Source organism: Arachis hypogaea, chromosome 17 (genome assembly GCF_003086295.3).
Source record: "Arachis hypogaea cultivar Tifrunner chromosome 17, arahy.Tifrunner.gnm2.J5K5, whole genome shotgun sequence".
In the NCBI taxonomy this organism is placed as follows: Eukaryota; Viridiplantae; Streptophyta; class Magnoliopsida; order Fabales; family Fabaceae; genus Arachis; species Arachis hypogaea.
In genome coordinates, this window is record NC_092052.1 from 5508446 (window position 1) to 5536072 (window position 27627).

The 27627-nt window shown below is 29.2% G+C and overlaps 3 protein-coding genes across 3 annotated transcripts; 2 read left to right on the forward strand and 1 right to left on the reverse strand.

The window, feature by feature from the left end:
* The first annotated feature begins 1546 nt into the window (after positions 1-1546).
* On the forward strand, positions 1547-9420 carry LOC140180458 (protein MAIN-LIKE 2-like). Its single transcript, XM_072221631.1, has 2 exons — positions 1547-1681; positions 9025-9420. The coding sequence occupies exons 1-2, from the start codon at positions 1547-1549 to the stop codon at positions 9418-9420; spliced, it is 531 nt and encodes a 176-aa protein (XP_072077732.1).
* Positions 9421-12032: 2612 nt separating this feature from the next.
* Positions 12033-14322, forward strand: LOC112762660 (uncharacterized). Its single transcript, XM_072221632.1, has 3 exons — positions 12033-12676; positions 12765-12906; positions 13432-14322. The coding sequence occupies exons 1-3, from the start codon at positions 12033-12035 to the stop codon at positions 14320-14322; spliced, it is 1677 nt and encodes a 558-aa protein (XP_072077733.1).
* Positions 14323-27298: 12976 nt separating this feature from the next.
* On the reverse strand, positions 27299-27619 carry LOC140180459 (uncharacterized). The gene has a single exon (XM_072221633.1). It carries the CDS (start codon positions 27617-27619, stop codon positions 27299-27301), a length of 321 nt encoding a protein of 106 aa, XP_072077734.1.
* Positions 27620-27627: the final 8 nt, after the last annotated feature.

Here is a 27627-nt window from a genome sequence, read left to right on the forward strand (position 1 = left end):
TGCATATGTTTACCCAAAAAACAAGAAACCACATAGGGACATAAAAAATATAAAAAAAAATCAGACATCAACCGAATCAATTCTCCATTTGCCCATACAGTACGCCTGAAAAACCATAATCAAGCAAGCACTCAATCAATTGTGAAAACCAACCATCCGAATGGTTACTCAATTAGGCCACCCATTAAACCGATAAAAATATCTATCATGAAGACCAACCATCCAATACGTGTATAACACCCCTAAACAGAAAGGATTCCATCAGCATCAGTTCAATTGGTCCAATAGACAGGGTGAATCAGTTACCAACACAACAATCATTAGTGTCAAATATTCTAACTCGATCTAACAAAATGGCAGCCCCATAAATCAATGTTCACAGCCAGAAACAGCAACGCGAATAGATATTAAATTAGCCACCAATTTCAGTTAAAATTAGTATTTGGTATCTCATATCAGGAGCCAATTTTTGTATCATACATGCATTAGTTTACTTAAAAAAACAAACCGTGTAAGAATGAAAAAAATAACCGATTCAATCCTCCAGTTGACCATATAGTAAGCATATTTAAATAAAAGGAAAACTATAATCAAACATGGATACATGCGACTGTGAAAACCAACCATCTGATTACCTAGTAAAGTATCCATCCAATTAAAGGGGCAAAAAAATATCTATCATGAACACCAAACATCCAATACCCTACTAAAGTAACCATCCAATTACAGGGGGAAAAAAAACCTATCAATAATACCGAACATCCAATACCCTACTAAAGTAACCATCCCATTATAGTCAACATTAAGAAGCAAGTGATCAACTTGGTTTACGTAACCTCGCATCCAAAGGTTCACACGGGGCGGGAAAATAAAATGCTATGTAAACTAGATTAACAAACTTATTTCACATTTTCCACTCAAAAGTTATATCAATTGTAACGATCTCAAACAATAACTAATTTCACATGCTCGAACATACTAAAATTCCACATACTGCATTTTCACCATGTAAAATCAATCAAATAAGCAACATAGACTCTCTACATTACAAAATGCAAGTGAATGATGTTTCATGAAAGGAAAAAACTAACCCACTTAACGTGGATGCTTGACGACGATATAGTTCTGATGTTCGCGTTGGTCCCAGTAAATGGTTCACGTCAGGCGGCGAAGCTGTTAAATCAATTGCAACAATCTCAAGCAACAGCTAATTTCTAATGATTTCTCAGTACGTATAATCACTCATATCAGAAGCAAAATCAGTCAATAGTACAACATGCAACAACGATTACTATTCAATAAATGAACAACTCAACCCACTAACCTTGGATGGTTAGCCTACTGCCGGCGATGATGTTCGTTGTGTTCCCAGTGGATGATCGACAAGCAAGCGGGTAATCTTCCAGGATCGGATGCTTAGCTGCCAACAGTGCAATGGGTTTGCTGGAGTCGACGGCTTCCGCGCGATGAGATGTGCGATGGAACAGTGCGAGGCTGATCGGTTCGGAGGGGTACCGCGCAGAGGCTGGGCTCCAGTGACGGGGAGATGGGAAACGGCAAGAGGGCGAGGGACTTGAGGGGAGCGATGAAGGATGCTCGCGAGGATAGGTCGTCTTCCGATGTTGCAGCTTCCGGCGCACGCCGTTCTCCGTCGATGGGCGTCTCTGTAGCGACTGGGAGGGTTTGGGGTAGGGGAGCCAAACCGTGGAAACCAATAGGATTGGGTAATTGGGGAAAAATTTGAAATAGGATTAATTTGGGGGTGAGGTAAACTAAACAGCCATTAGGAATTAGGGTTATTGATGGTTAATTTACTCTTTTAGTTTTAATTGGGCCCAATAAACAACCCATTGTAGCTATTGTATACAACTCCATTGTTTCCCTAGCGAGACTCTTATAAAAAATTATGACGTAATAATTGATAATAAATAAAAAATATTTATATTTTTATGCAATTATACAAATTATATTTAATTTATTCAAAAATAAAAAAGATTATATTTATCATTTTAAGTTATGTGTAAAAAAATTATTTATTTATTTACCTATAAATATATTCTATGTTTATTAAAATCTATTTATATTTTTTTTGTTACATCGTTTGATACAATTATTAAAGTCTATGTTTATTAAAGTCGATTAATACTTTTATTTACATATTAATACGTATTAATCTATAACGACTTAAAAAAATGCAGCATATGAGAATGGTTAGTATGAATGAAGTAAGAGTAGTTGTTGAAAATAATGGGATTAGAGCAGCAAGAATGAATGAAAAAATAATGGAATATTAGGCAACAGTTTATAATGGACTTTGGATGCGTAGAGAGCAAGTAATAGATACCATGAGACATATATAAAAAGTTTAGACACAAGAGTTGTATGAAACTGTGAGCAGCATGTAAGTGCTCTAGGTGACATGAAATCAACGTGCCAACAAATACAACATGAAGTGAAACAGTAAAAATGTATTCAGCAGGCAAAGAAGTTTTAATGTGTAGTATACATGATAATAGATAGTACTGTTATTGTGTCTTCTGTAGTATATTATTAGTGTCAATAAGTCCTATGTGTTATTTTCGAGTGATATTATTGAGTTGTATAATTATATTTAGTATTTTGTTGATAATGGATATTATCTATTTTTTATGATACTGCTAAAGAGAATAGTTTAATAAATCATAATATATTTTTTTTTTGCTTCTTTTCATGATTCGAATTGTATGAACAATCTAAAAAACAGTGAGGCGCAGTGGTTAGTTAAAAAAAATTGACAATAAAAAATATGAATAGGTTATCCTTATAAAAGTGTAAGAAAGACTCAAAAAATATGACACATATATGCTATTATGTTTTTTTTTTTTCACTTTTCAATTTCTTATATCTTATTTTAATCCTATTAACATAATCTGAAACTAATTTTGCATATACTTATTTCACTAACATTACAAAAAAGTTCACTCATAACTTTTTGCAAAAAATTATTAGTTTTGTCTTTTATAATATCATTTGTCTAGCATATGATACTGGTTATTTGATTGACATATGAATGACGTAATCTACACTTATTAATAATTTGTTAACACATTAATAGATTAATTTTCTAAACTATTAATTATGTTAAATATTGTACGTGACATCTAAATACATGAAAATTTGTTTATACTTAAATTAAATAAATAAATTATATTTAAAAAATTAATTAATTTAATATTATTTGTTTAATATATATCACAAATTATTTTAGTGGCTTATAAAGGACTCAAGAAAGTCTACACCTACTAATGATAGAATAAAAAATCTCACGCATATTTTATTAACTTCTTTTTTTTTAATCTGTTTTACATTTGATAATATTATTTTTTATCGATTATGAGATTAATATATAATATTAAAGATGTAGCAAGATAAGAACATTTGTTGAATTGTTTTTTTTAACTAATTTGACAACTCAATAAAATAAAATTATTTTATTTTATTAGTTTTCTAATTTATTTTATTGTATTTTTCTTTTACTTTAAAAACTTTAGGATCTAAAAATCTCAGTTTAAATAATTTCAATCATTTTGATTAAAAAGTAAATCGAGAAAATAGGTTTGAATTTAAACAATTTATTGAATGTAACTAAAATAAACATATTGAAATACAATAAACAAAATTGTTAATTAATTCAACATTTATTAATAAATAATTACTAGAAGAAAAAATATTGCATAAATAATAGAAATAATTAGATAATATATAGACTAATTTAGACCATAAAAAAAGTAAAATAAGTAACAAAAAGTAAATATATAATTTTATTAAAAAAATAACTAATATCATTTAACTTTAATTTTCGCCTTTTCGAAAAAATCAAAAAATATAAATTTTTAAGCATTAGATAATTTAAAAGTACTTATTGTAGAAAAAAATACAATTATAGAAAAATTAAAAAATATTATGACCCATAAAAATTATTTAATAACAAAATTGAGTTTGTTTAAAATTGTAAAAAAAAAAGAAGAAAAAAATTGAATCTTTTAACTAATCACAAGGAATCACACAATTAACTTATTAAATTTGAGTAATATCAAAGAGAATTAAGAAGTAAAACAAGACGATGAATTTAAAAGTTTTTTTATTTCTTTTAATTAAAGTAGTGTTTCACCTTAAATAACTAATTTTTATAAACAATATTCATATAACAAATAAAATAGTAAAAAGATTCATATTAGATTATAAAAATTAATGTCATTCTTATTATAATATAATCACATTATTTTAAAATAGATAAAATAAAATAATAAAGTACAATTTAATTAACGTGTGTTGGGAATAAGGAGTATGACCACAATCCAATCAATCATGTCTCAAATAATTTGTTATTGTTATTATATTAAAATGTTAATATAATAAGGTCCTTGATTAAATTTAGAGATTTATCATTGTAATAGTGATCATAATATTGAGAGATAAATCTTTTATAATTTAATCTAAATTGTTCTTGGTCATAGGATTATTAAAAAGGACATTAATAATCCGGAAAGATCAATATATATATATATATATATAATGGTCTTCATTGGATGAAGATTAATAGATCTCACTTATTAAATTATATATATAGATGGTGCATATAGAGATATGACCATTGAACTGACTCACATTGAGAATTTCTAATGGTTATAATTACCGTATATTTGTCAATAGGATATTCTCAAGATGAACATAGTAATAGAGTTTCCTTTGACCTGCGACTATCATAGTAATTAACAATGTATTTATTATACTTTGATTATGGACATCTAATACCCTAGGGTGCTAGTTGAATGGATATTGAGTATGATTTAAATACTTGTAGAATTAATGATTAGTCAATAAGGAATCTGTCAACTCTTGGTAAAGAGTTTGAGCTCTATGATTATAATGACTGAGATGAATAAAACCTTGGCCAAGGGAATTGAATGAATGAAGAAATGAGTTTCTTAGGTCATTCACAGTTCATTATAATAATGGTAACAAGTTAGAGTTTGACAATTAAACCATACTCTAAGGGTTAACCAAGAGCTGGAAATATGGAAGGAACTATACTTTATTCTTCTAAGGTTCTTAGTAAAAATATATTACTTCATACTATTGGGTCGTTGAGGAGTGTTGCTAGACGTCAACCTCGATTAGTAAATTTAGTATGACTAATTTACTACCTGCTTAGTATTGAACCTATGGTGTCACACACTAACGAGTGTTCTAATCTTTGCTATAGAATTATTTAATTATTATTTTGATTTGATCAAATAAATAATTATATAAATTCAAATGGAATATTATTATATTCTTTGCTAGCACCAAGAATATAATAATAGTATGATAATTGAGAATATTAAATGAGATTTGAGAATAATTAGTTATTCTATTTCTAAATTTGGATGAGATCCTAACTGATTCTGTTTTCAAATTGAGTTATTATGATATGATTCATAAATTTGAAGAAATCATATTTAGAATTTCAAGATATGATTTAAATTTGAATTGATATTCAAATTTAAAATCATTAACAAATCTCATACTATATATATGTATGCCAAGAGTAGATGAATCATTAGAAAAACAGAGAGAATAACAAGGGTTGTTATTCCTTTACCTCTACGCACATAAATGTATGTGAGCCTAATTCTTGGAGAAAAATTTTATGGTGTGCAAAGAGTTGCAAGAGGTTTCTCAATTTATATCAGATGTCCATTGGTCAAGGAGTTGACAGCAAAGGTTGGTCTCGGTGTGGATACGCATAGAGTCTTCGTACAATCGAAGAATAAAATTTTTACTAAAGCATCTAAAGGTATTTAGATCTGATCTATATTATATATTATTTATTGGAATAAAATTTAAGCACAAAATAGATCTTTAGGATTACTTTCTTTTCTTCAGCTGCGTGTTATGAACACATGGTAATCCTACAACGTATATAATAAAATAAATATGAAACTTATATAGTGGTAATCCAATATGAAAAGCAATGGTGTACTATATTAAAATGCAACTAAAATTTATAATTATTAGTTACAAAACTTATAATGATGTACTATTATTTATTACATTAATTAAAAATAAATATTTTGATATTAATTTTTAGAATTATTGACAACAAATTTTGATCATTTGAGCAAAAATTTTAAATAATTTATGTCATAAATTTCTTTTTAATAAATTAATGAGATGACTTATTAGGCAAATTAAGAAAATAACTATAGTATTGTGTATGTTTGGACGCCATTATTTTATTAAAAAAAGATATTTTTTCAATGAAAAAATATCTTTTTTTATTTTTTAACGTGTTTGACAAATTTCTAGTAGTAAAAGTAAAAGCACTAGTAAAATAAAAAAAAAATCTTTTTTGAGAAGCTATAATTTACATCTTTTTTTAAAAGATATTTTTTCCTTAAAAAAAAGATGTTTTTCATGTAATAAATAAACAAAAAAGTACTTTTATATTGTTATACCCAAACATAATTGATTGATAAAAAGACCTTTTTACATGAGATATCCAAACATAAAATTACTTTTATTTCTCTATAAGATCTTTTAAAAAAAGATAACTCGAAAAAAGATCTTTTCTTAGAAGCTCACCCAAACAAGCCCTTTATACACATCTAGATATTTAAGAGAGACAAAAGAATTATTTTATCAAAACTTATACAATACATAAAAAATTATCACAATAAATGGTTATAGATCAAAATGATAGATAAGATTGAGAGTTATAATAATCGTATTGGGTGATAATTAACTATGATAGAGTGAAGAGAAGATGGAAAGAAAAGAAGAAGAAAAAAACAAGAAATGAGAAGAGAATAAGTTAATATAATAGTGGTGTTGAGATAATACTAGATATGTGTATAAAGAATAATAATAAGAAAAAAGAATAGTACGTGGCATAGTGAGAGAATATAATAAAAATATACATTAATAATTAAAAAAATAATGAAACTAAAGATAATTTAAGAAATTGAATATAAAATTAAAAAATATTTTTTTTATTTATTAAAAATATGTATGAAAATAAAAATAACATTGCATAAAAAATTGATTTCTACTTTAAATTAAATATTATTAAAAAAATAAATAAATAAATTTGATAATATTTATAATAATTAAATTATAAATAATATTTATAAATTTTTATTTTGATTTTATTATATATAATAATAATATAATAAATTTTTTAATATTTTATTTAATTTAAATTTATAAATTTTATATATTTTAAAAATTAAATAACTTATAAAATTTTTATATTTATTTTTAATTATTTAATAATTTATAAATAAAAAATAAAATTATAAAAATTAATCTCTTTAAAATAATAAAAAAATTGCTGAACTTGATAGTGCTGCACTGCTGCCTGTTGAGCCGCTAATTAAGATAATAGCGCAGATAATATTCAGAACTTAATATGTAAATCAAAATAAAAGATGAGGTGCTAGGTTACGCTTTTTAATTTCTATATGGAAGGAAGGCTGGGGTTGAATCCGGTTATGGGAAGGAGGGGTGCTGCACAAAGGGGTGGTGTCAGTTAAAAAGGAAATCAGACCGTGGGTGTAGGTATGTGCAAGTCGGACCGTGCGACATGCAGCTGCTCCCCAACACGGACCCTGCGACATGCTGGAGCTCTTCAACTCGGACCCTGCGACATGTAGCTCACAACACGGATGGTCCGTTTTGTGACTCCCTGGACACGCGTCGTCCAACCCTCGCTCTCCAAACGGTGCACTGATTACCAATATAGTGCATGAAGTCGGGACACCCACTATCCGATAACTCACTTTCAGCATTCACCCCTAACTTCCAAACTCCATTCTTCTTCTTCATTCCTCTGCTGGTAGTGAGTGTCTTTGGTGAAAAAATAAAGAAAATGCTAAAGAAATATAAAATCAAAGATGTTGATCGTCCTGAACTTCATATTAGACACTATATCAGCCATTCTGATTATGTAAGTTTATTTAATATTTTGTTAAATTTTTATAATTATAAATATTGTTCTTACAATTTAGTTGTTCCTGTTATTATTAGGATCTGAGGTTAGAAATATACATAGAACGGTTAGAACTATTTTCTAAATTTTTTTAAATTTTTTCCTGAATTTTTTTATTATTTATTTTTTAAAATTGTTATTGTTATGGTCTGAATTATTATTATTGTTGTTACATAAAATCTGAAAATGTAGTTAGAATGATGTTATATTTATGTAAAACAAAGACAATATTTTTTTGAATTTGTTTAATTATTTTTAATATATTTATTATTAGTGTTAGGAAGTGAAGTGAATCATTGTATCTAGAAAATAAATTATAAAATGTAAAATAGGACCGGATCTTTAATAAAAATTTTTATAGAACGTTTTTTTTATTTTTTATTTTTTCAAGTTATAATTGTTAGAAAATTAAATATTATTGTGCGAGCAGTAATTGAATGTAAGAAAAAAAAATGATTGATTAGTATTAATTTTTAACAGATATTTAGTTTGATTTCATTAATTATAATCATAACTGTGGAAGTTAATTATTCATTATTGTTATTAGTAAATGAATTTAGAAAGATAATGAGAATGATTATTAGTAAATTTTAAAATTTATATATATATATGTGTTTAACTTTACTTAAGTACTAGTTAATAGATAATTAAAAATACAAATTATAATGTTATATATTATAAAATTAGAATCTACTGGAAATAAATATATAACCAGCATGTCTAATGTTGTCATAGTCTTTAGAACTGATTAGGAATGTATTTATTAGTAGATGTCATTAACAGTTAATTTTGAGAGATTTCAAGGATTAGTCAAATATTTGTTGTAAATATTTGTTTTACTTTGCCTTAGTCAAATAATTTATGAATGTTGTGTGGCTTCAACTAATATGTGTTGTTGAGTTAATTGTGCAACAATTTTGTTAATGATTTGATCTACTTAGAACTTTATTGCCGCCTAGTAGTAAGTTAGTAATGGTTAATTAGTTGACTAATAATTTGTTATGTTTTTGTAGAAATTAAGAATGTTGACCTGTAATCATCCAGTTCCTCCTAATCGGTACGACAATAGGGTGGAGGAGTATTTACGAGTTACTGGATTTTATCATGCATCTCAGATAGGTGTAGTACAGTGCCAGAAAGCACTTGTGAATGCTCTAATTGAACGGTGGCACCCAGATACACATACGTTTCATCTTTCCATTGATGAATGTGCCATAACTCTTGAAGACGTCGCTTTAATTCTTGGTCTTCCGACGGATGGTCTTCCAGTCACGGGGATGACAATGAGTAGTTTCGAAGCGTTGCAGGCTGAGTGTTTGGAACAATTTGGAGTTGCACCGTCTAAGGAACAGTGTAGAGGATGCTGCATAAAACTTACGTGGCTGCGCGACTTAAAAGAAAATTTATAGTTGACTGATGAGATAAGTATACGTGGGTATGTGAAGTACCACATTATGTTGCTGATCGGGACGATCTTGTTTGGGGATAAATCTAGGGCAGTTGTGCACTGGAAGTTTCTTCCATTGCTTCGTGATTTCGGCAGTATTAGACAGTATAGCTGGGGATCAGCATGCTTAGCACACCTTTACAGGGCATTATGTAGGGCATCTCACTTTAACTGCAAGGAAATCGATGGTCCACTAACCCTTCTGCTCGTATGGGCTTGGATCCGACTGCCTTATCTATCTCCGCTACCTAGGGAACCACGCAGTTTTCCGCTAGCAAACAGATAATATTATGTTACAATGTATCAATTTCTTGATATTTAAAATTCAGTTGCACTAAATAAATATATCATATTAGGTGGCCTAACTGGGAGCGTGGTGACCGACGATATAGATATCTGACGCTAAGTCACTTTAGGAAGGCTTCGTACGATGTTTTCGAGCCTCCAAATATTTTTTCCACTGCCTTTTGCTTAGCCAACCATGCTTTCCAATAACTAACGGTGTAGTTGAACTTCGATTGTACCTTTGCTATAACCGATTTTACCTTTAAGGCGGGATCAGCCTCAACCAACGGCTTTATTGCTTCTGCAATTGTATTCGAATCCAACTTCGAATGATCCTGAGAAATTGTTGCTCTGGTACATGTGTGACTGTCATTATACCTCCTTATAACCCAACAGTACTTCCGGCTGATCATGCTAACCCGGATAAGCCAATCACACCCTGACCCATACTGTGTACACTTAGCATAAAATGTCAAAGGCTCAGACTCATACACCCGGTAGTCTACGCTTCTTCGTATGGTATACTCTTTTATCGCCTTAATAACAGCTTTCCTAGAACTGAATTCCATCCCAACAGCAAATTCACCATCTGCGACAAAAGAAATTTCTGCCATAAAGACAACCATACAAAACATATTTAAAACACAAATATTATAACATCGAAAATGAACGTAAACAATTTTTTACTGCATCAATTATAACATAACTCCAATTTATTTATATTTAACTAATTGACTTATCTACAATGAAAGCAAATTTATTTTTCACTAATTTACTATCAGATATTAATTTCTATTTAACTAACTCAGTGGTTTACTATTTTACTAATAAATACTAATTTATATTAATCTAATTTACTAATTTACTAATAAATACGAATAAATATGTTTACTGAAGTTTTCTAACTTAACACGTAAATCCTAACTAATATTTAACTGATTTGCAAATTTCTATATAACTTCTAATTTATGTTCAACTAATTCAGTCACTTGCTAAAAAATTAACGTTCTTAAACTTAGATACACAAACAGGTGAATAAAAATAAATACTAATCCAGTAAATTTTCACACTTTACTTAGCTAGTTGGTCCAACTATCAACATAAATTATTAAAAAATTCTAATACATATTATAAATATAGAGAATTATGTACTTGCACTGGTATAATCCAGAAACTCCAGAACATGCATGGTTTCCAAATCCAAAACTCGCATGAATGATAGCTCCTCAAACGGCACTTCGTTTGCCAATGCATTTGCCACATCTGACACATTCGGAGCCATAGGTCCGTCACCTTGATCTTCATCTCCATCTGGACCAACAACTTCGTAGTTGCTTTCGAACTCTTTTTCACTGTCGCTATTGTAATCTTCCCGTAGAATATTCTGGTCGGCCTCAGATTGCTCGAACTCAACATACAACTCAATGAACGCGAGTTAACTCCGATTTTCAATAAACATTGAAAACATCTCTTGCATGCTCGCTTCGTCCGTTACATATTTGGTTTGAAACTGGACGAATCCACCAAACACCTGCACAGGGTATCTATATAGAATACAGGCTACTCTTCTTGCCCTCTCAGAATGGATCTTTTCACAGAACACACCTTTGAGTTCTTCAAATGAGATTGTGAAAGGAATCACAATATCTAACGGATTTTCACAAACAAATCTTACTCCTTCAGATGTTTGTAATAAAATCTGACCAAAATAATACACCTTCAATAAAACTTTGTCACTCATTTCTTTTAATCCCATAAACAAAATTAAAAACTTGAAAACTCGATCTGTAACTAATATGAACGCTAAGTAATGAAGAAATAGAGAAAGAAAAATCAGAGGAAAGAACCGTTGAAGAAGAAGAAGACACGAGTGGGTCTCACCAGCATTCATACACTTTTTTTTAGAGTCCCCAACATGTCGGATCCTCCAATTAGGTATACTTCATTCAAAAAATTATTAAAATAATCTACTCGCACCCTCTAATTTCGTTAAACGAATTAAAAAAAAATACCCTCTACTAGCAACTCGGAGAGTCCGATTAAGCGTATCAGAGGATTCAAAAATTCATCCCCTTCAAATCGGACCAACCGATTTGTTGGTCCAAAACTAAAACACAAACATATCTTAGGGTCCGAGCTAAAGCACCTGACACTAGAAAAAAGGCTGCCCCATATATTAGTATGAAATCCCATCATGCCATATTCGGAAATGACACACACCCTCCTTTCATATCAATAAAATTGAGCCGCTAGGTTAGGTTTGTGTAAAATTGAAGAAAGAGCGTGAAAATGGGTTTGAGGAATGAAAATGAAAATGGAAATGGCATCGGAGAGAGAGAGAGAACATCCACAATGCTACAGTCACTAAAACATGTAACCAAACGCAGATCCCTCTTCTCTTCTCTTCTCATTCAGATCAATTCCTTTTCTTCTTCTTCTTCATCTTCTTCTTCTCATAACTGCCACACCGTCTTAAGAAAAATAAACCAAAACGACGTCGCATCCTCCGTCAAGGACTGGTTCAACACGCGCGACCCACTCATCACCCGAATCTTTCAGATTCTTTCTTCGACGGACTCTAGCTCTGACGCCGCCCTCGACGCCTCTCTCGCCGCCCTAACACTCCCCCGTCTCGACGAGTCCTTCATCCTCACCGTACTCCACCATGGCACCGCCGCCGCCCACGTCTACCCCTGCCTCCGCTTCTTCGATTGGGCCGGCCGCCAGCCCGGCTTCCACCACACGCGCGGCACCTTCTCCGCCATCTTCAGAATCCTCGCACGCAACAGATCAATGTCAACCATCATCGAGTTCCTCCGATCCTTCCGCCGCCATGGCCCCGCCTTCTACCCTCGTGCGCGGTTCAATGATACTCTCGTCATTGGATATGCTATTGCGGGTAAGCCTGAGATTGCACTCCACCATGTTTCATGGTTTGGACTTGGATACCTTTGGTTACCATGTGCTTTTGAATGCCCTTGTTGAGAAGAGTTATTTCGATGTTGTTGATGTCATTGTTAGGCAGATTAGGATGAGGGGTTTTGATAATCGGTATACCAATGTCCTTGTTATGGAGAGTTTGTGTAAGCAGGGGAGGTTGGATGAAGCTGAAGGGTTCTTGTTTGGCTTGGTGGATGGTGTCAAGGAGTTTCCTGGCTCCGAGGTGAGTGTTTCTTGTGTTTCTTGTCCGTGTTTTGTGTGGGAGCAATAGGTTTGATCATGGTGTTAGGTTGGTTAGAGGGTTTGGAGATTCGGGGCTGGTTCCGTTGGATCATGCTTATGGGGTTTGGATAAGGGACCTTGTGAAGGGTGGCCTGGTTTGTCGAGATCCACTTAATATGGTTACCATGAATGCTGTGCTGTGCTTCTTTTGCAAGGTGGGGATGGTGGATGTCCCTCTTGATTTGTTCAAGTCCAAGGAAGCATTAGTCATAATTTTCAATTCCAAGGCAATCATGATGGAGCAACTCTTTCAGCTTATCAGTCATGCAATGCCTTGGATTGGAAAATTATGCCTAATGCTTCCACGTATGACAACTTTATAACGGCACTGTGCCGGGCGGGAAGAGTGGAAGATAGTTATTTGAATAGGGGAGATTTTGCTGCTCGTCTTCTCATTGAAATGAAGGAGAAGGGTCATAAAGTGACACCGGCTCTATGTAGAGTTGTTGTTTGTTGATTACTTCAGATGGGCAATTCAAGGTCTCTGCTTTTCAGTTTGTTTGAGATGCTGTCCCATAATGATAGTCAACATTATATTTATGATTGTTTCATTGATGCGGCTGGGCATGCCAAGCAGGCTGAGTTGGCTTGGAAAGTGTTTGAGTTGATGCAGAAGAATGGCATTCAGCCCACTTCATCTTCTCTAATTCTTATGTTGAAAGCTTATTTGAAAAGTGGAAGGACTTATGATGCTCTTATCTTCTTTAATAATGTTTGGTCCCTGGGATTGGCGACTAAAAAGTTATATAATTGCTTAGTTGTTTCTCTCTGCAAGAGCAAGAATCCTGAACCTGCGTATCTGCTCTTACCCCAAATGTTAAAAGACGGTTTTCATCCAACCATTGAATGCCATGAGAATCTTCTACTGGAGCTTTGTTCATCGAAAAGATATCATGAGGCAGTGAATCTTGTTAATGTGTATAAGAAAATGGGACGTCGATTAACCTCTTTTCTTGGTAACGTACTTCTTTATCAATCTATGTTTTCACCGGAAGTTTACAATGCCTGTGTTCGTTTAAGAGGAGTGAAAGAGGAGGGAAAAACTGATTGGTCAATGCTTAGCTTTGTGGTTGGTGCATTTTATGGTCATCATAGAGCTAGCCATGTTGAGGACTTGGAGAAATTAATAGCAAAGTGCTTTCCACTTGACATTTACACTTACAATATGTTGTTGAGAAAAGCATGTAAGAGTGATATGGGGAAGGCTTATGAGTTGTTTGAAAGGATGCGTCGAAGGGGCTTTGAGCCCAACCGTTATACCACCATGGTTTATGGTTTCAAAAGGCATGGGATGAGTGACGAGGCTCAGAGGTGGTTTCAAGAAAGTAAAAGGATACTATCCTACAGAGAAACCTGAATGCTCATTTAAGGAACAAGTGGTCAGTATGCGTTAGATATCCAAAATGGTCCACCCAATTTTGGTAAGGATATTTTTTAGAATTGCATATTTATCAAAAGAAAGAAGTTATCTTGGATGCATTGGATTTAGTTTTTTTTTTTTATCTGTATCATTTATTAATATTACTTCCTGTGCAATCCTTTTATGTTGACTATTCCCCTCCCCCACCAAAAAAAAACCCTTCTTTTTATGTGTGGAAGCAATGGGAAATAAAATAGTTTCCACATTGCATTATTTATCAGTTATCACATTAGATTTACATAAGCTGTGATATTTGATTTAACTTCATTTTTATCTGATACTGTTTTTTTTGCAAGTTTGATGTATTGCATCTTAACCTCATTTGATGGTAATAGTCATTGCCCAAGAAATAAAAAATCAAATATGATACAAAGTTGAAGCTTCAGATAGGGGATTGGTGTTCCCTCATTGATCTGCAACGTCTTCATTGCATTCTTATTTGAGCATAAGCTATATTGGTTTATCTTTATTTGACAATAGTTCTCTCTTCTACTGGCTCTTATTTTGGTTTGTAGAAGAATTAATCTGTCTTTTTTACCTTGGTTTCTTTAATGATTGTGTGCTTGACTCCCTTCCTTATTTAGAATTTGCACTTGAAGTCATATTTTAGTTCTTACTTCTGTTTGCCATTCATCAAAGCTTTCCTCATATTTCATCAAATGATTAGCCTCAAAATTTTCAAAAACAGGAATCAACTATGTTGATCTCTGGGTGGCCTCTTTTATTCTTTTCATGAACATATACTAGTAAATTACTATGAGAGCTTAGTATCTATATTTGTCAGGGATCATACAAGTTTATACTCTTCTTAGAACTCATTTTGCTAGAAACTTGCTACTTAGAAATACAGATTGAAAGCCAATGTTGTAAGAGTAGTTTGGGAGAGCTTTTCGTATAAGGTCTACTGCTTAGTGCAAAAAGAATCTAATTGAAAACTCAACAAACTGATATTGTTGAAAGAAACTGAGAGACGAGAAGAAAAAGAAAGGAGGAAGAAGAAATCGCAGGGTGGAGTTGGGGAGACGTTACTTGAGAAGTGTTTCAAAATTTCAAATTGGAGAAAATGAAACACACCGGATTTTGCAAAACGTTGAACTATTGCATCTTTTTCTCTGGTGTTTGCACTGCCAAAATTCATGGAGTCATGGTTCAAAGGATCTAAGCTTCATATATTTGAAGATGTTGACAAAGCTGCTTTGAGGTTTTTATTTTTATTTTTTTGGGTGATATATGAAAGTGAAGGAATTGAAAAAGAATGCTGAAAAAGTATTGAGTGATTAGAGGTGCGAAAGCACTTTTTTTTTTTTTTTTTTTTGTTTCATGATGAAATCATAGTGTGAACAAATGATGTTAAGTGAGTCATTCTCTTGTTGTATGGAGAATTGGGTAGAAGGTTGATGAGTCTTTTCGATTCAATTTTTAAACTATGATATGGACAAGTTAGGTTGAGGAGTCTTTTTTCCGTATCAGAGCCATGATCAAACTAGTTCTAATTACCAAATATCAGTAATTGAATGCCATGAACAAATGCTTTGAATGTGCAACAGTGCATGCTCCCTGAAAAAAATTGCTTGCCAGAAGATCTTATTTTTGGAGTACACAATATAACACTTTGAGGTAAAGTTTAGGGTGCCCACATGTGCTATTGAAATAAAATAAATTATTTACTGCTGTTTAGGAAAAAAAGTTACTACAAAAATTAGCTACAATGTGACGAACAAAATTTACAAGAAAAGATTATAGGTAAATAAGAAAATGGAAGCTATTTTATAAACTAAAACTATATATTTTTACTATTGTTATTGTATATTCACTACCGTTTAGTTTATCTCCATATTTTTACTAAACATACTATTTTCAGTAAATTCTATTTCGATAAAATTTCCTCTATAAAATAATTATGTGGGAGCTTTGGCCTTTAGGGAGGCTGCTCAAAGCCTCAAACTACTCAAATATTCAGATAAAAGGAGACGAAACAAAAATTAAATCTTCCTTTTTTTAAGAAAAAAAAAAAAAAAACTGAGAACAAATGTGTAGATATTAAGATATTTCACTTTTCCGATCCAAAGAGGTAAATTATATAAATAGCTAGTTAACATATTTGATGTCATCCACCAAAAAAAAAATATATTAACTCTATTTTATCTAAACAGTAATGTTTTATTGTGCTCACCACCAATATTATTTTCACATGCACAGGCATAAGTGGGTTGGTGATTCCCTGGATCTATAAGATTGGGATTGTAATAGATTTTTGATAGTGTCCTACATTCCTTTAAATTAAACCTCGCCTTTCCAAAAACGTTGTTTAAAAAAATATACAAGGTTAAAATTTTTAATATATATTTTGTATTTATTAAAATAAAATGTTCATATAAGTGGCGGGAGTTCGAATCCCGTCTTGTGCATGTAGCAATTCATTGGCTAGCGGCAGATCCTTAAATGGAACTTAGATCCACTATGGATTAGTCATTGACATGTCTGGTTGGGATATACTGTGGGCAACCAAAAATAAAATAAAATGTTCAAAAAGTATTTAGTTATATAATTTTAATTTAGTTGGAAGGAAAGAAACAGAGAGAAAGGAAAGAAAAAAAATTAGGTGGATTTTTATTTTCCTTAAATGTATTTAGGAAAGGAAAATAAGAAGGAAAGACATGTTATAAAAAGATAATTTTATCTTTATATTATAAAATATACTGAAAAAAGTAAAGGGGTAGTATTGAAAGTAGAAAGAGAAAAATTAATTTTTTTTCTATTTTCTCACCAATTTTTTTCCATCATTTTTCTTTTTTCTCTAGTTTCTTATCTCAACCAAACAATGAAAAATAATAATTTTTTTCCCATTTTCTTTCCTTCCTTTCTTTCCTTCAAACAAACATAAGTATTTTCATTGATCAGCACGTCTTAAAGTTGATTCCTACAACATAAGTATTTTGATTTTGGGACGTCTTAAATTATCTATTTTTTTGTAGTTGTCCACGGTATTCTTTAATCTAATAAATTAAGAACTAATTCGTCGTAAATTTGAGTTTTATTTAAGGGTCTGTTGTTGGCTAATGAATTGTTATATGTACCAGGCAAGATTTAAATTTATGACGCTTGTTTAAGCAGATGAGTGAATTAAACAAATAGACACTAATACTAAGGATCCAACTCGAAAAATAATATTTAAACAAGTAACTATAACTCGTAAGTTTGTATTTAGGGCTGCACACGGATCGGATCGGATACGATATCCTCATTTTTTTAGGTTGGATCCGATCCGATCCGCATACTTGCGGATCGGATCGGATATCGGATATATCTGCATAACTCAAAAAATTTATTTTAAGATTCTGTTTGGCTGTTTTTACAAAAAAAATATCCAGAGAATTCATTTTTTATCTGTTTAAACCTATTTACTCCTAAAATATTATCAATAATAGTTCTCTTGAATAATAAAAACAAAATAATAATACAAGATTTAAGTTTAATTATTCTAAGTTAAAGTACAACATAAAAAATTAAAAACAAAATATCATAAAATTCATAAAATAACACACTAAAATTCATATCATATTAAGGTTTACTTACTTAAACTATGTTATTTATATGTGATGTGCGGATATGCGGATTTGCGGATCGGATCTGCGGATATCACTACCGAATCCGCAATCCGATCCTACCATAGTGCGGGTCAGATCCGATCCATTCCGATGGCTCTGCGGATCGGATAATATCCACAAAATTCAGAACAGATGCGGATAATTACCGCAGATAGTGGATATTATTCGATCCATGTGTAGCCCTATTTGTATTTGGTTTTATGATTTTGTTTAACGTATTTAACAATGAATTATTTGTTATACATTATCATTTAAAATGATCTGTTCAAATAATGTTTTAATTTTAATTTTTGATTTAACACCCAAGTCAATCACCTACTTCGAAATTGGTGTACATGTAGCAATGTTATCCACTCTTATAAGTTATAATAATACTTGTTAGAATTTTAAATCTTATAGCATCACCAAATTTTATTTAAATAATTCTTTTTTTTTTTGATAAATTATATGAATAATTCAAATATGGTAACATTTTAATGAATTCAAACAGATTACCTAGCATTTTAAATTACCACAAATATCTGGCCTCCCTCGTAACTCCTTTTTTATGAATATTATAAAACTTATGGTATATTTAGTTTTAGAGTTAAAATAAAATAAAAATAATTCGTCTAAATGATTTTATTAGTGGAATTGTATAAAAATTATATCCAACACAAACACATCCTTAAGTTAAAATAGAGAAATTAACACAACAAAAAGTAAAAAACAACAAAGAATATACTAATAATAGTTTTAAAAAATAGGGGTAAGGTATTTAAGAGCTTTAATAATAGCATGTGTTGTAAAAATATTTGAAATTTTTTATTTTTATCTCAAAAATTTTAAATAATGTAAAATAAAATATTTTAAACATTAGGTATGAAACTAAAATTTGATTCAAAGATTTTTTTTCCAAACATAAATGTTATTTTATTAATATAAAATAAAAGTGTTTTCGCAAGAAAGTACAAAAGAATTGTGTATTTTTATTTATCACCAATTGTGACTGAAAGACTAAGAGTTTAAAAAAGAATAGAGTAAAAGTAAAGAAAATTAGAAGTGTTCCAACACAGCGCCGCTATGAGGAAGGTCTTTTGTCTAACGTCGAATTGAGCCGTTGCCTAGGATAAGACTCGTTGCCACCAATTGAAAAATGTCTCTTCTTCTCTCATCCATAGATCAGGGTTATTAAGTTTAGACTCCATATTATTGAAGACAGGGGGCATTGGAATGAGAAATTGATTCAGCCTTCAACATGCATCTTGGACAAGTGGCAGGAGTGGATGCGAATCGGCTGTGAACTTGTTGCAACACCGGAAGTTTTTCATGAAGATTTTTCCATAGAAAAATCTTAATTTTATGTGATAATTTCAACTCTCAAATGCTATTTCAGACTCTGTTGTGTATATGAAGTAGGAGAATGAAAAAATCTATAAGTAATTTTATATTCTGACCCAACTTTATATATACCATATTTTGTCCAACACCAATTAACTTCATCCTCCTCTTTTGTTGATTTGATTGAAAAAATTTGATTCAAAGATTAAGAACTAAAATATAAAACTAAAAATAAATAACTACGATTTGGTTGGTTGTGTTATAAGCAACATATGGTTATTTGCTAATCCACGTATGCAAGGGACTTAATTATTATAATTAAGAACATATTCTGTTTGTGCTTAGTCATGACCGTTCATTTTCTTCATTATTATTATTTTATTTTTCAGTTATTCAAATGTGTGATAATATGTACCGCGTGAAGAACATAAACAACAACTCAATTGAAACAATATCATCATCACTAACTATTAAGACCATCCACATTTTCAATCAACATTATTATTTTATTTATGACAATAGATAAAATAATTAATAAACATAACGTAACCCAATTATTAATTAGTTATACTACTATACTATATTATACGGGTAGCAGTTACCACCACTATAATTTCTAATGCACGTTGGCTCCAATATCTTCATATCAAAAAGAACATATTAATCAATTTAGGTCGATGGAGTGATCACAATTCATTCGTCTATTTAAATAAATGTCAAAAATTTGAATTATGTTTTGTGTATACAGTAATTTATTGACCAATAATAAACCTTTAAATAAATTTCAGATCTACGACGAATTAGTATTTAATTTGTTAGACTAAAAAATACCGTAAACAAATAAAAAATTCAAAAACACACCATATATAGCAGTTGACTATTTTACATTGTTTCCCACTTTTATTGTTTTGTTGACAAACCAATGTCTAATCATATCACTTCTTTCTTATATTCTTCTCCATTTTTCTAAAAAATTTTTTCTAATTATTTTTTAATAAATCTACTACAACAATATAAATTTTTTTTAGGGTTATATGTGTAAAAAAAGAATTAAAATTTATTAAAAAATAAATTTTGACACTATTTTAATTATAAAAATATGTTAATAAAAATTTTGTCAAAAATAATATTTTTAATATATAAGTAATTGTGAAAAAAGTTTAAATTTTATTTTGATAAATATTAACGGTCAAAAATAATTTATTAGAAAAATTTGAGAATATATTTTCTGTGATACTTATTAACCGTCAAATATACTATTTATTTTGATATTTATTGACCATAAAATATTCTCAACAAAATTTTTTAACAAAGAATGAGATGAGATCTTGAAACTGAAGAATAAATTGAGATTTTAAAGATAAAGAATGAGTAGTATGATCTCAAACTGAGAGCAGTGTGATGTCAAAATTGACAGAGCCCAGAGAAAAAGAGAAATAGCGGAGTAAATTGAAAACAAATGAGTATCAAAATTGAGAAATAATTTTCTATAGTCAAATTATTTATTAAAAAATATAAAAAATTTAATATTTGTGATATTTGTCAAAAATATATATTAATTTTAATATTTAATTATGATGTTAAAAAATAAAATATTAAAATAGCTCTCTTTTTTTATAGGGACCTTTTTCTCAAATTAGTAGTTCTATTAATTATATCCTGTTCGAAACTATATATTATATAAGAATTTCCTCTCCATCAAGTATTTTTTTATCTTTTTTTTAAATTACGTCTTGTCTATAATAACTATCGTTACAGTGACTATAATGATTATGTAATTTTGACAATATTTATAAAATATTGTTAATTTTTAGATCATATCTTTTATTATTTGACAATATTTTTTACATTTTTTTTCAAATTAAAAATATTTTCAAGTAATTAAAAATTATTATTTTAATTTTAACAATATTTTTTAAACGTTGCTAAAGTTATATAGTCATTATAGCTACCATAATGGGTATATATACTACTAATCGAGCTTCATAAGACCATAATTTTTTTAGACTAATTTAAAAAAAAAATCTAATTATTTATATTTCTCTATGTAATTCTACATTACACCAATTAATTAAGAAAGTAGTGGAGCTCAACAACCATGACAATAATAATAGATTATATATCTGCTTGTAAATTGAAATCATGGTGCTTTGATATAATTATAGCAACTTGAATCAGCATTATAATTAATAATTAACAATCTTATTCCAAAAAGCTTATAATTTAAAAAAAATAAAGGTCATGAAGTCAAGGTATCATTCTTTAAATTTATCATCACTGTATTCTTATTAGGCGACAGATTGTTCAATTAAAGTATTAAAAATGTTATTCGTATATTAAAATCAGCCACTAATATATTTATTTATAAATATATGTATAATTTAATTTATTTTTAATGTGTATTTATATTTTAATATATAATTTATAATAATAATTAATTTTAATAACTAATTTTGATATACATGTAACATAATTATTAAATATACTTGGTGTAATCAATAATTATATGAAGTAGAAATTAGTTAGATATTAAATTAATCATTTTAGAATGTTTGTTAGAAGTTTGTTAGAAGAATTGTACAGCTGGCTCTCCTCTGTTGGTTGATTAGTCTAGATCTCAATTTGTTAGCCAGTGATATAGAAAAAGAGGAGTGTTAGGAGGCAAGTAAATTTTGTGATTTGTAGTTATTAATATAATTGGTTATTATTAATGTTTTTAATGGTGTGAGATTTTATTCAATAGTGTGAAATTACTCACTTTTCTTTTATTGATTAAATGTTGATCGAATTTTAATAAAAGTGTAAAAAAAATTTTGGTTTACTTATACCCTTGGTCCTTATAATTACTAAATTGGTAATTAAATTTTTATATTTTTTTCTTTTAATTTAGTCCCTTTATTATTATTTTTAATTTTGTAATTAGATCTTTTATAGTGTAAAAAATATTAGAGTTAACTAAATATTTATCCGCAAATAGAAGATATATATAGATAAGAATCTAATTAGATATTTTACTACATATTTTTTTAGAGAAATATTATGTTAATTTTAACGATTTTGACATGAAAATGACTTAATTATAAAATTAAAAACAGTATAAAGATTCGGTTGAAAAAAAAAATATAAAGACTTAATTATAAATTTAATAAAACTATAAAGACTAACAAAATAATTAAATAAAAAAATTTAAATATTTCTCAGTATTTCGGTAATTTTAATTGTTAATTTCAATTTATATATATGTATGCTCTTTGTAACTTTATATTTTTTGATTGACTATTATACAGTGATGAATTAATCTCTCATTTTCTCTTTTCGCTGCTTCTCTTCTTCATTCAATTTTCTTCTCGTTCTCAATTGTCATGCATTATTCTTCACTGACTCACATGTGGACAATCGTAACAAATACGTTGTATGTAACATTATTGCACATTGAATCAAATTGAAATTAAAGCTATCTGGAAAAAAAAAAAGAAAAGAAAAAAAGGTGCATGTCTTAACTCTTAGCACTATATCGGATATAAAGTTATTGCAGCAACTTAGACAGAAGAGGAGGTAGTTGAGGATAGTGGATTTATGAGTAGGTCATTAGTTTTTGGTAATGATAATAATTAATGGCTCTCACCATGCCCAAATGTAATTAATTAGATTAGTTAGATTCTCCTTCTTCAAATTATTTTTATCAAGTTGTATATTTTTCTTATGGTAGAATTAATTAAGCATACATATTTGTAAAGTATTAAATTAGTTCTTACATTTAAGCGTAATTCTGTTTTGGTTTTTAAAATTTAAAGTGTCATATTTGAATTAAAAAAAAATTCATTTAATTTTAATGTAGTCCCACTGTAAAGTCAAAATTAAATAACTAATGAAATGTTCAATATGACAGCAATACAAGAACAAGATCGATAATTTGAAAAATAAATACAAATTTCAAAGGCATAAAATTAACTGTGATGCATCAATATATTTATTTATTATTTTTATTACAATTTAAATAAAATATTTTTTATAGAATTAAGAAAGATGATAAATAAATGTATTGATGTATCAACGGTTGATTTTGTATTGTACTTATTCTCCAGATTATCGACCTTATTCTTGTACTGCTTTTATGTAGGATATTTCATTAATTATTTAACTTTGACCTCACGGTGGGACTACATTGAAGCTAAATGAAATTTTTTGGATTCAAATACGAGACTTTAAACCTTAATGACCAAAACAGGACGCCCAAACGTATGAGACTAATTTAGTACTTTACCCTTAATCTATTGCAAGGGTTTTTTGTGGTTACAATTAATCTATCAGGAACATTTGAAACAGCTTACTAATAAATCATGTAAAACTGTTACTAAAACTCTTTAATTAATACTTAATGTATTTTTTATTGATTAAACTACTAAAATAGTATCCAAAAATTCACATCGCTTACAAAAATAATTTTAAAAGATGTTAATGACAAATAGGTCTCCAAAAGATTCAAAAATACGACAAAACAATTAGATATTAAATATATATTCTAAAAAAATTTTAAAGATCATATTTTGATACAACATTTTGCAAGCATTATTAGAAAAATAAAATCTTTTCATCTTCAAAATTTGTAATTTTATGTCAAGTGGATTTTTTTAATTATGAATTATTAAATTTTTTTACAGATCAAATTTTGCTCTAATTTTTTTTATTCACCTTTTAAATATTTATTAAAATGTTGATCCAACATTTGAATTAAATAGATAAGTCATTTGCTAATAAATATGAAAGTTTTTTGTTATTTAAAAAAAATAATATTTATTCATTATTTTTGTCACATTATTAAATTATTCAAAGATTATGTTGTTAATAATATCTTTTAAGGATCTTTTTGTCAGCATTTGAACTTTTTAGATAACAAATTAATAGTTAACTCCTTTATTTTATAAGAGTAATATTAAACACTACTAATGATCTTTTGTTATAAACTTTTAAATTTTTTTAAACTAGAGTATCATATGTATACTAGCTACCATCCAAATGCATAAATCAACCGCATAAAATTACTATGTGTAGTGCTAGGTAAATAATGACTATTTTAAACAATATGAACAACCACTAATCAAATAAAAATACATTACACCTTCAAATTAACTATCTAAATCTTAATATTAAAATAACCATCCGTTAACCTAATGAAATGAACATTTAATATATCTATTATTCACATTGTTTAATATTTCCATTATCTACCTATACTTTTCCAATTACTATAAATATGATTTCATCAAACGTAAGTATGATTTACTTTAATAATCTATATGATTTACCTTAATAATCTATATCATATGAGTTACCTTAATAATTTACATCTATATATTATATATTAAACTCGGATACACGCCAATGAGTAATAGCTCAAATGGCATAGACTCCCCATACTCAATTAAGAGATTGCGGATTCGAGTCTCCTATCTTTCCAAATTTGCCAATGAGTTATAGCTCAAATGGCATAGACTCCCCATACTCAATTAAGAAGTCGTGGATTCGAGTCACATATTTTTTCAAATTTTGCCACCATACTCAATTAAGAAGTTGCGGGTTCAAAAAGTTAATAAATTATAATGTAGGTGTGCAAGAGTGGGATTGTACTAACCTCTAGAATATAATCTATTATTCCCATATCTTGGAAAATGATAATTTGGTAACCTAAAGATCAAAGGTTCTCTTTTAGTGATAACTTTAATTTGGAGAATTGTTGATGGTGACTGGGCTTTGTATCCATTAAACTGATAGAAAATCTTTAATTTCCCTTAAAGAGTAAGAAAGAAAATAAAAAAAAAATAAAAAAATTCAGAAGATAATATTTGGAGATTCCCAAAAATCAAATACACAAATTAATAACCTTTACATATATATACATATTTAGAATAGTTTGAAGGTTATATATGAAAAATGTGAAATTCTGTGGACACTAATAATAATGGATCAATTGGTTAATTTTCTACTATAGATCACCAACTCCCTTTAATTTGTATAATAATTAATTAATCTAAATATTATACATGTTAATGTTTCCTGCGCCGCCCACACACTTCGACCATGATCTTAATAAAATTGAGAAATTATATTGTCCGTACTACTAATATAGAATGGGATGATTTACACTGCAATATCATGAAATTCATGATTTAAGAGAAGCCAAGGATTATTTATTAGCCAATAGAATTAAATTTATGTTACTTATTCTGGAATAATTCTCCAGGTACAAGCGTTTTTTAATACAAATCTTTACAAGTCATTTATATTAACGCGTTTCGAATCGTACTGTATGTTTTCACTGCATCTTCTTCTTCTTCTTGCTGCACGTTCTTCTTCCTCTTCCTCTTCTTCTTCTTCTTTTCTTTCGTTTCTTACCTTCTCTTTCTCCTTCTTCATTTACGTATTTTTCTCTCTGTTTTCTTTCTTCGTTATTCTCGATTTCCATTGTTTTTTGACATCAAGCTCTGAAATCGTTTTTGAATAAGAAGAAGAAGCAGAAGATGAGGAGGAGAAAGAGAAAGAGTTCTAAATTATGCATAAGGTGTACTTCAACGAATTTTGTGTGTATTTCTTAAATCCTTTTGGTGTAGTTTTGTAATCTTTTGGGTGTATTTCTGTAATTCTTTAGGTGTATTTCTGTAATCGTTTGAGTGTATTTCTGAAGTTTCATTATCTTCAAATTTGGCAAGAAACTCGTTTTCATGGAGGAAGAAGAAGAAGAGTCGTTCATAATGTATGGTGAGTAGTGCGCTTTGGAAACAGTAAGTGGTTGAATAACGTGCGTTTATTTACTCTTGAATGTGAGAGTGTAATGCATGTGTTTTGTTGGACTTGTGCCAACTTGTAAGACTTGTAAACCAAAAAGACTTGTATATGTAGCAGCCCTCCTTATTCTGTAGGTTAATAGTTAAATTAATTTTTAAAAGATTACAAATTTATTAATTTAATTTTTGAAAAATATAATAGTGATCATTTTGCTAATTAGATGATAATGTATAGTAGTAGAATAGTTATGTCATATATTATAATTTTTTTTTCTCTTTAAAAAGCTTTATAGCTATTAAGTAGAATTACATAATTCATATCCTAATTCCCAACTATTTACTTTACTTTTTTTGGAGGACTATATTAAAATAAAAATCAAAGGAGAATTCTATGACAAATTAAATAAATATTGTTTTGCATCAAAACATACATGATGATGCTACGCCATTGTATATTTTAACATAATTAAAAAGTTAAAATTATATATGATCAAAGCTAGATTTAGAATATTATCTTGATCCCACTTAATTAACCTAATTTATTTGGCTAAAGTGAAAACAAGTTGAAAATTCTACCAACCCATATCTCCTATTTTATATATTCAATTTGTTCATTTGGATTATTACTTCGCTTTTTCATATTCATTTCCATTAATTTATGGCATTCTTTGAAGCCCCAACTTGACAAATATTTCAGACACCACAAACAAACAAAAATAAAAAGACCCTTTCCATATAACATAACTACCTTAACTTTATTATTACAATAATATATATATATATATATATATTCACTTTTCACCATTTAGTAAATGTAAATAAGGAAGCCATAGCTATTTATAATTTGAGAAAAACAAATATGTGCATTAATATTAAGAAAGATAAATATAAATTAAGAAATGGAAGAAGAGAGAACTTCATTTAATTTCCAAACATATATATACCTTTTTATTAATGAACAATGGTGTATACTTCTACATCTAATAGCAAGAAAAACAAGCAATAATTTTTCTATAATAACATATATTCAAATATTCAATCACCTTAATTAAGTATTTCATATATCTTCCTAATTATAACAAAAACAAGAAAAAGAAAATAAGAAAAAAAAAGTAGGGACAAAAGAGAGGAAGATAAGAACACAACAATTATTAATTAAGCTACTATATTCACATCTTTTTTTTTTTCTTTCTTTTTTTTCCCCTACATCAAAATTGCATATCTCATGCTATCACTTACCATGAGATGATTCATCTCAGAAATCTGAGAGAATTCACCAGTAGTAACCCAAATCCCATCAGAACCATTAACCCTAGGATGAGAAACACATGATAGTATTGAAATTGGTGCTTGAAGTATGCTATGTATAATTGAGAATCCACCATGCCCTCTTCTTCCATTTTCATGTCCAAAAACATGAATCTCAACTCCATTCGCGCCCTCAAACATGCTCTCATCGGCCACTTTCGAACTCTTTTTCGTACTCTGGAGATTTCTCGCCACAGCGGCCAAAACGCGCCACATCTTATATC

Coding starts and splice junctions, on each gene's coding strand:
- LOC140180458 (XM_072221631.1), top strand. CDS start 1,547: ATGGGAAACGGCAAGAGGGCGAGGGACTTGAGGGGAGCGATGAAGGAT. Junction 1,682..9,024: donor TCTCTGTAGCGACTGGGAGG/GTTTGGGGTAGG, acceptor ATGTTTTTGTAG/AAATTAAGAATGTTGACCTG.
- LOC112762660 (XM_072221632.1), top strand. CDS start 12,033: ATGGGTTTGAGGAATGAAAATGAAAATGGAAATGGCATCGGAGAGAGA. Junction 12,677..12,764: donor GCACTCCACCATGTTTCATG/GTTTGGACTTGG, acceptor TGTCATTGTTAG/GCAGATTAGGATGAGGGGTT. Junction 12,907..13,431: donor AGGAGTTTCCTGGCTCCGAG/GTGAGTGTTTCT, acceptor TGATTACTTCAG/ATGGGCAATTCAAGGTCTCT.
- LOC140180459 (XM_072221633.1), bottom strand. CDS start 27,619: ATGTGGCGCGTTTTGGCCGCTGTGGCGAGAAATCTCCAGAGTACGAAA.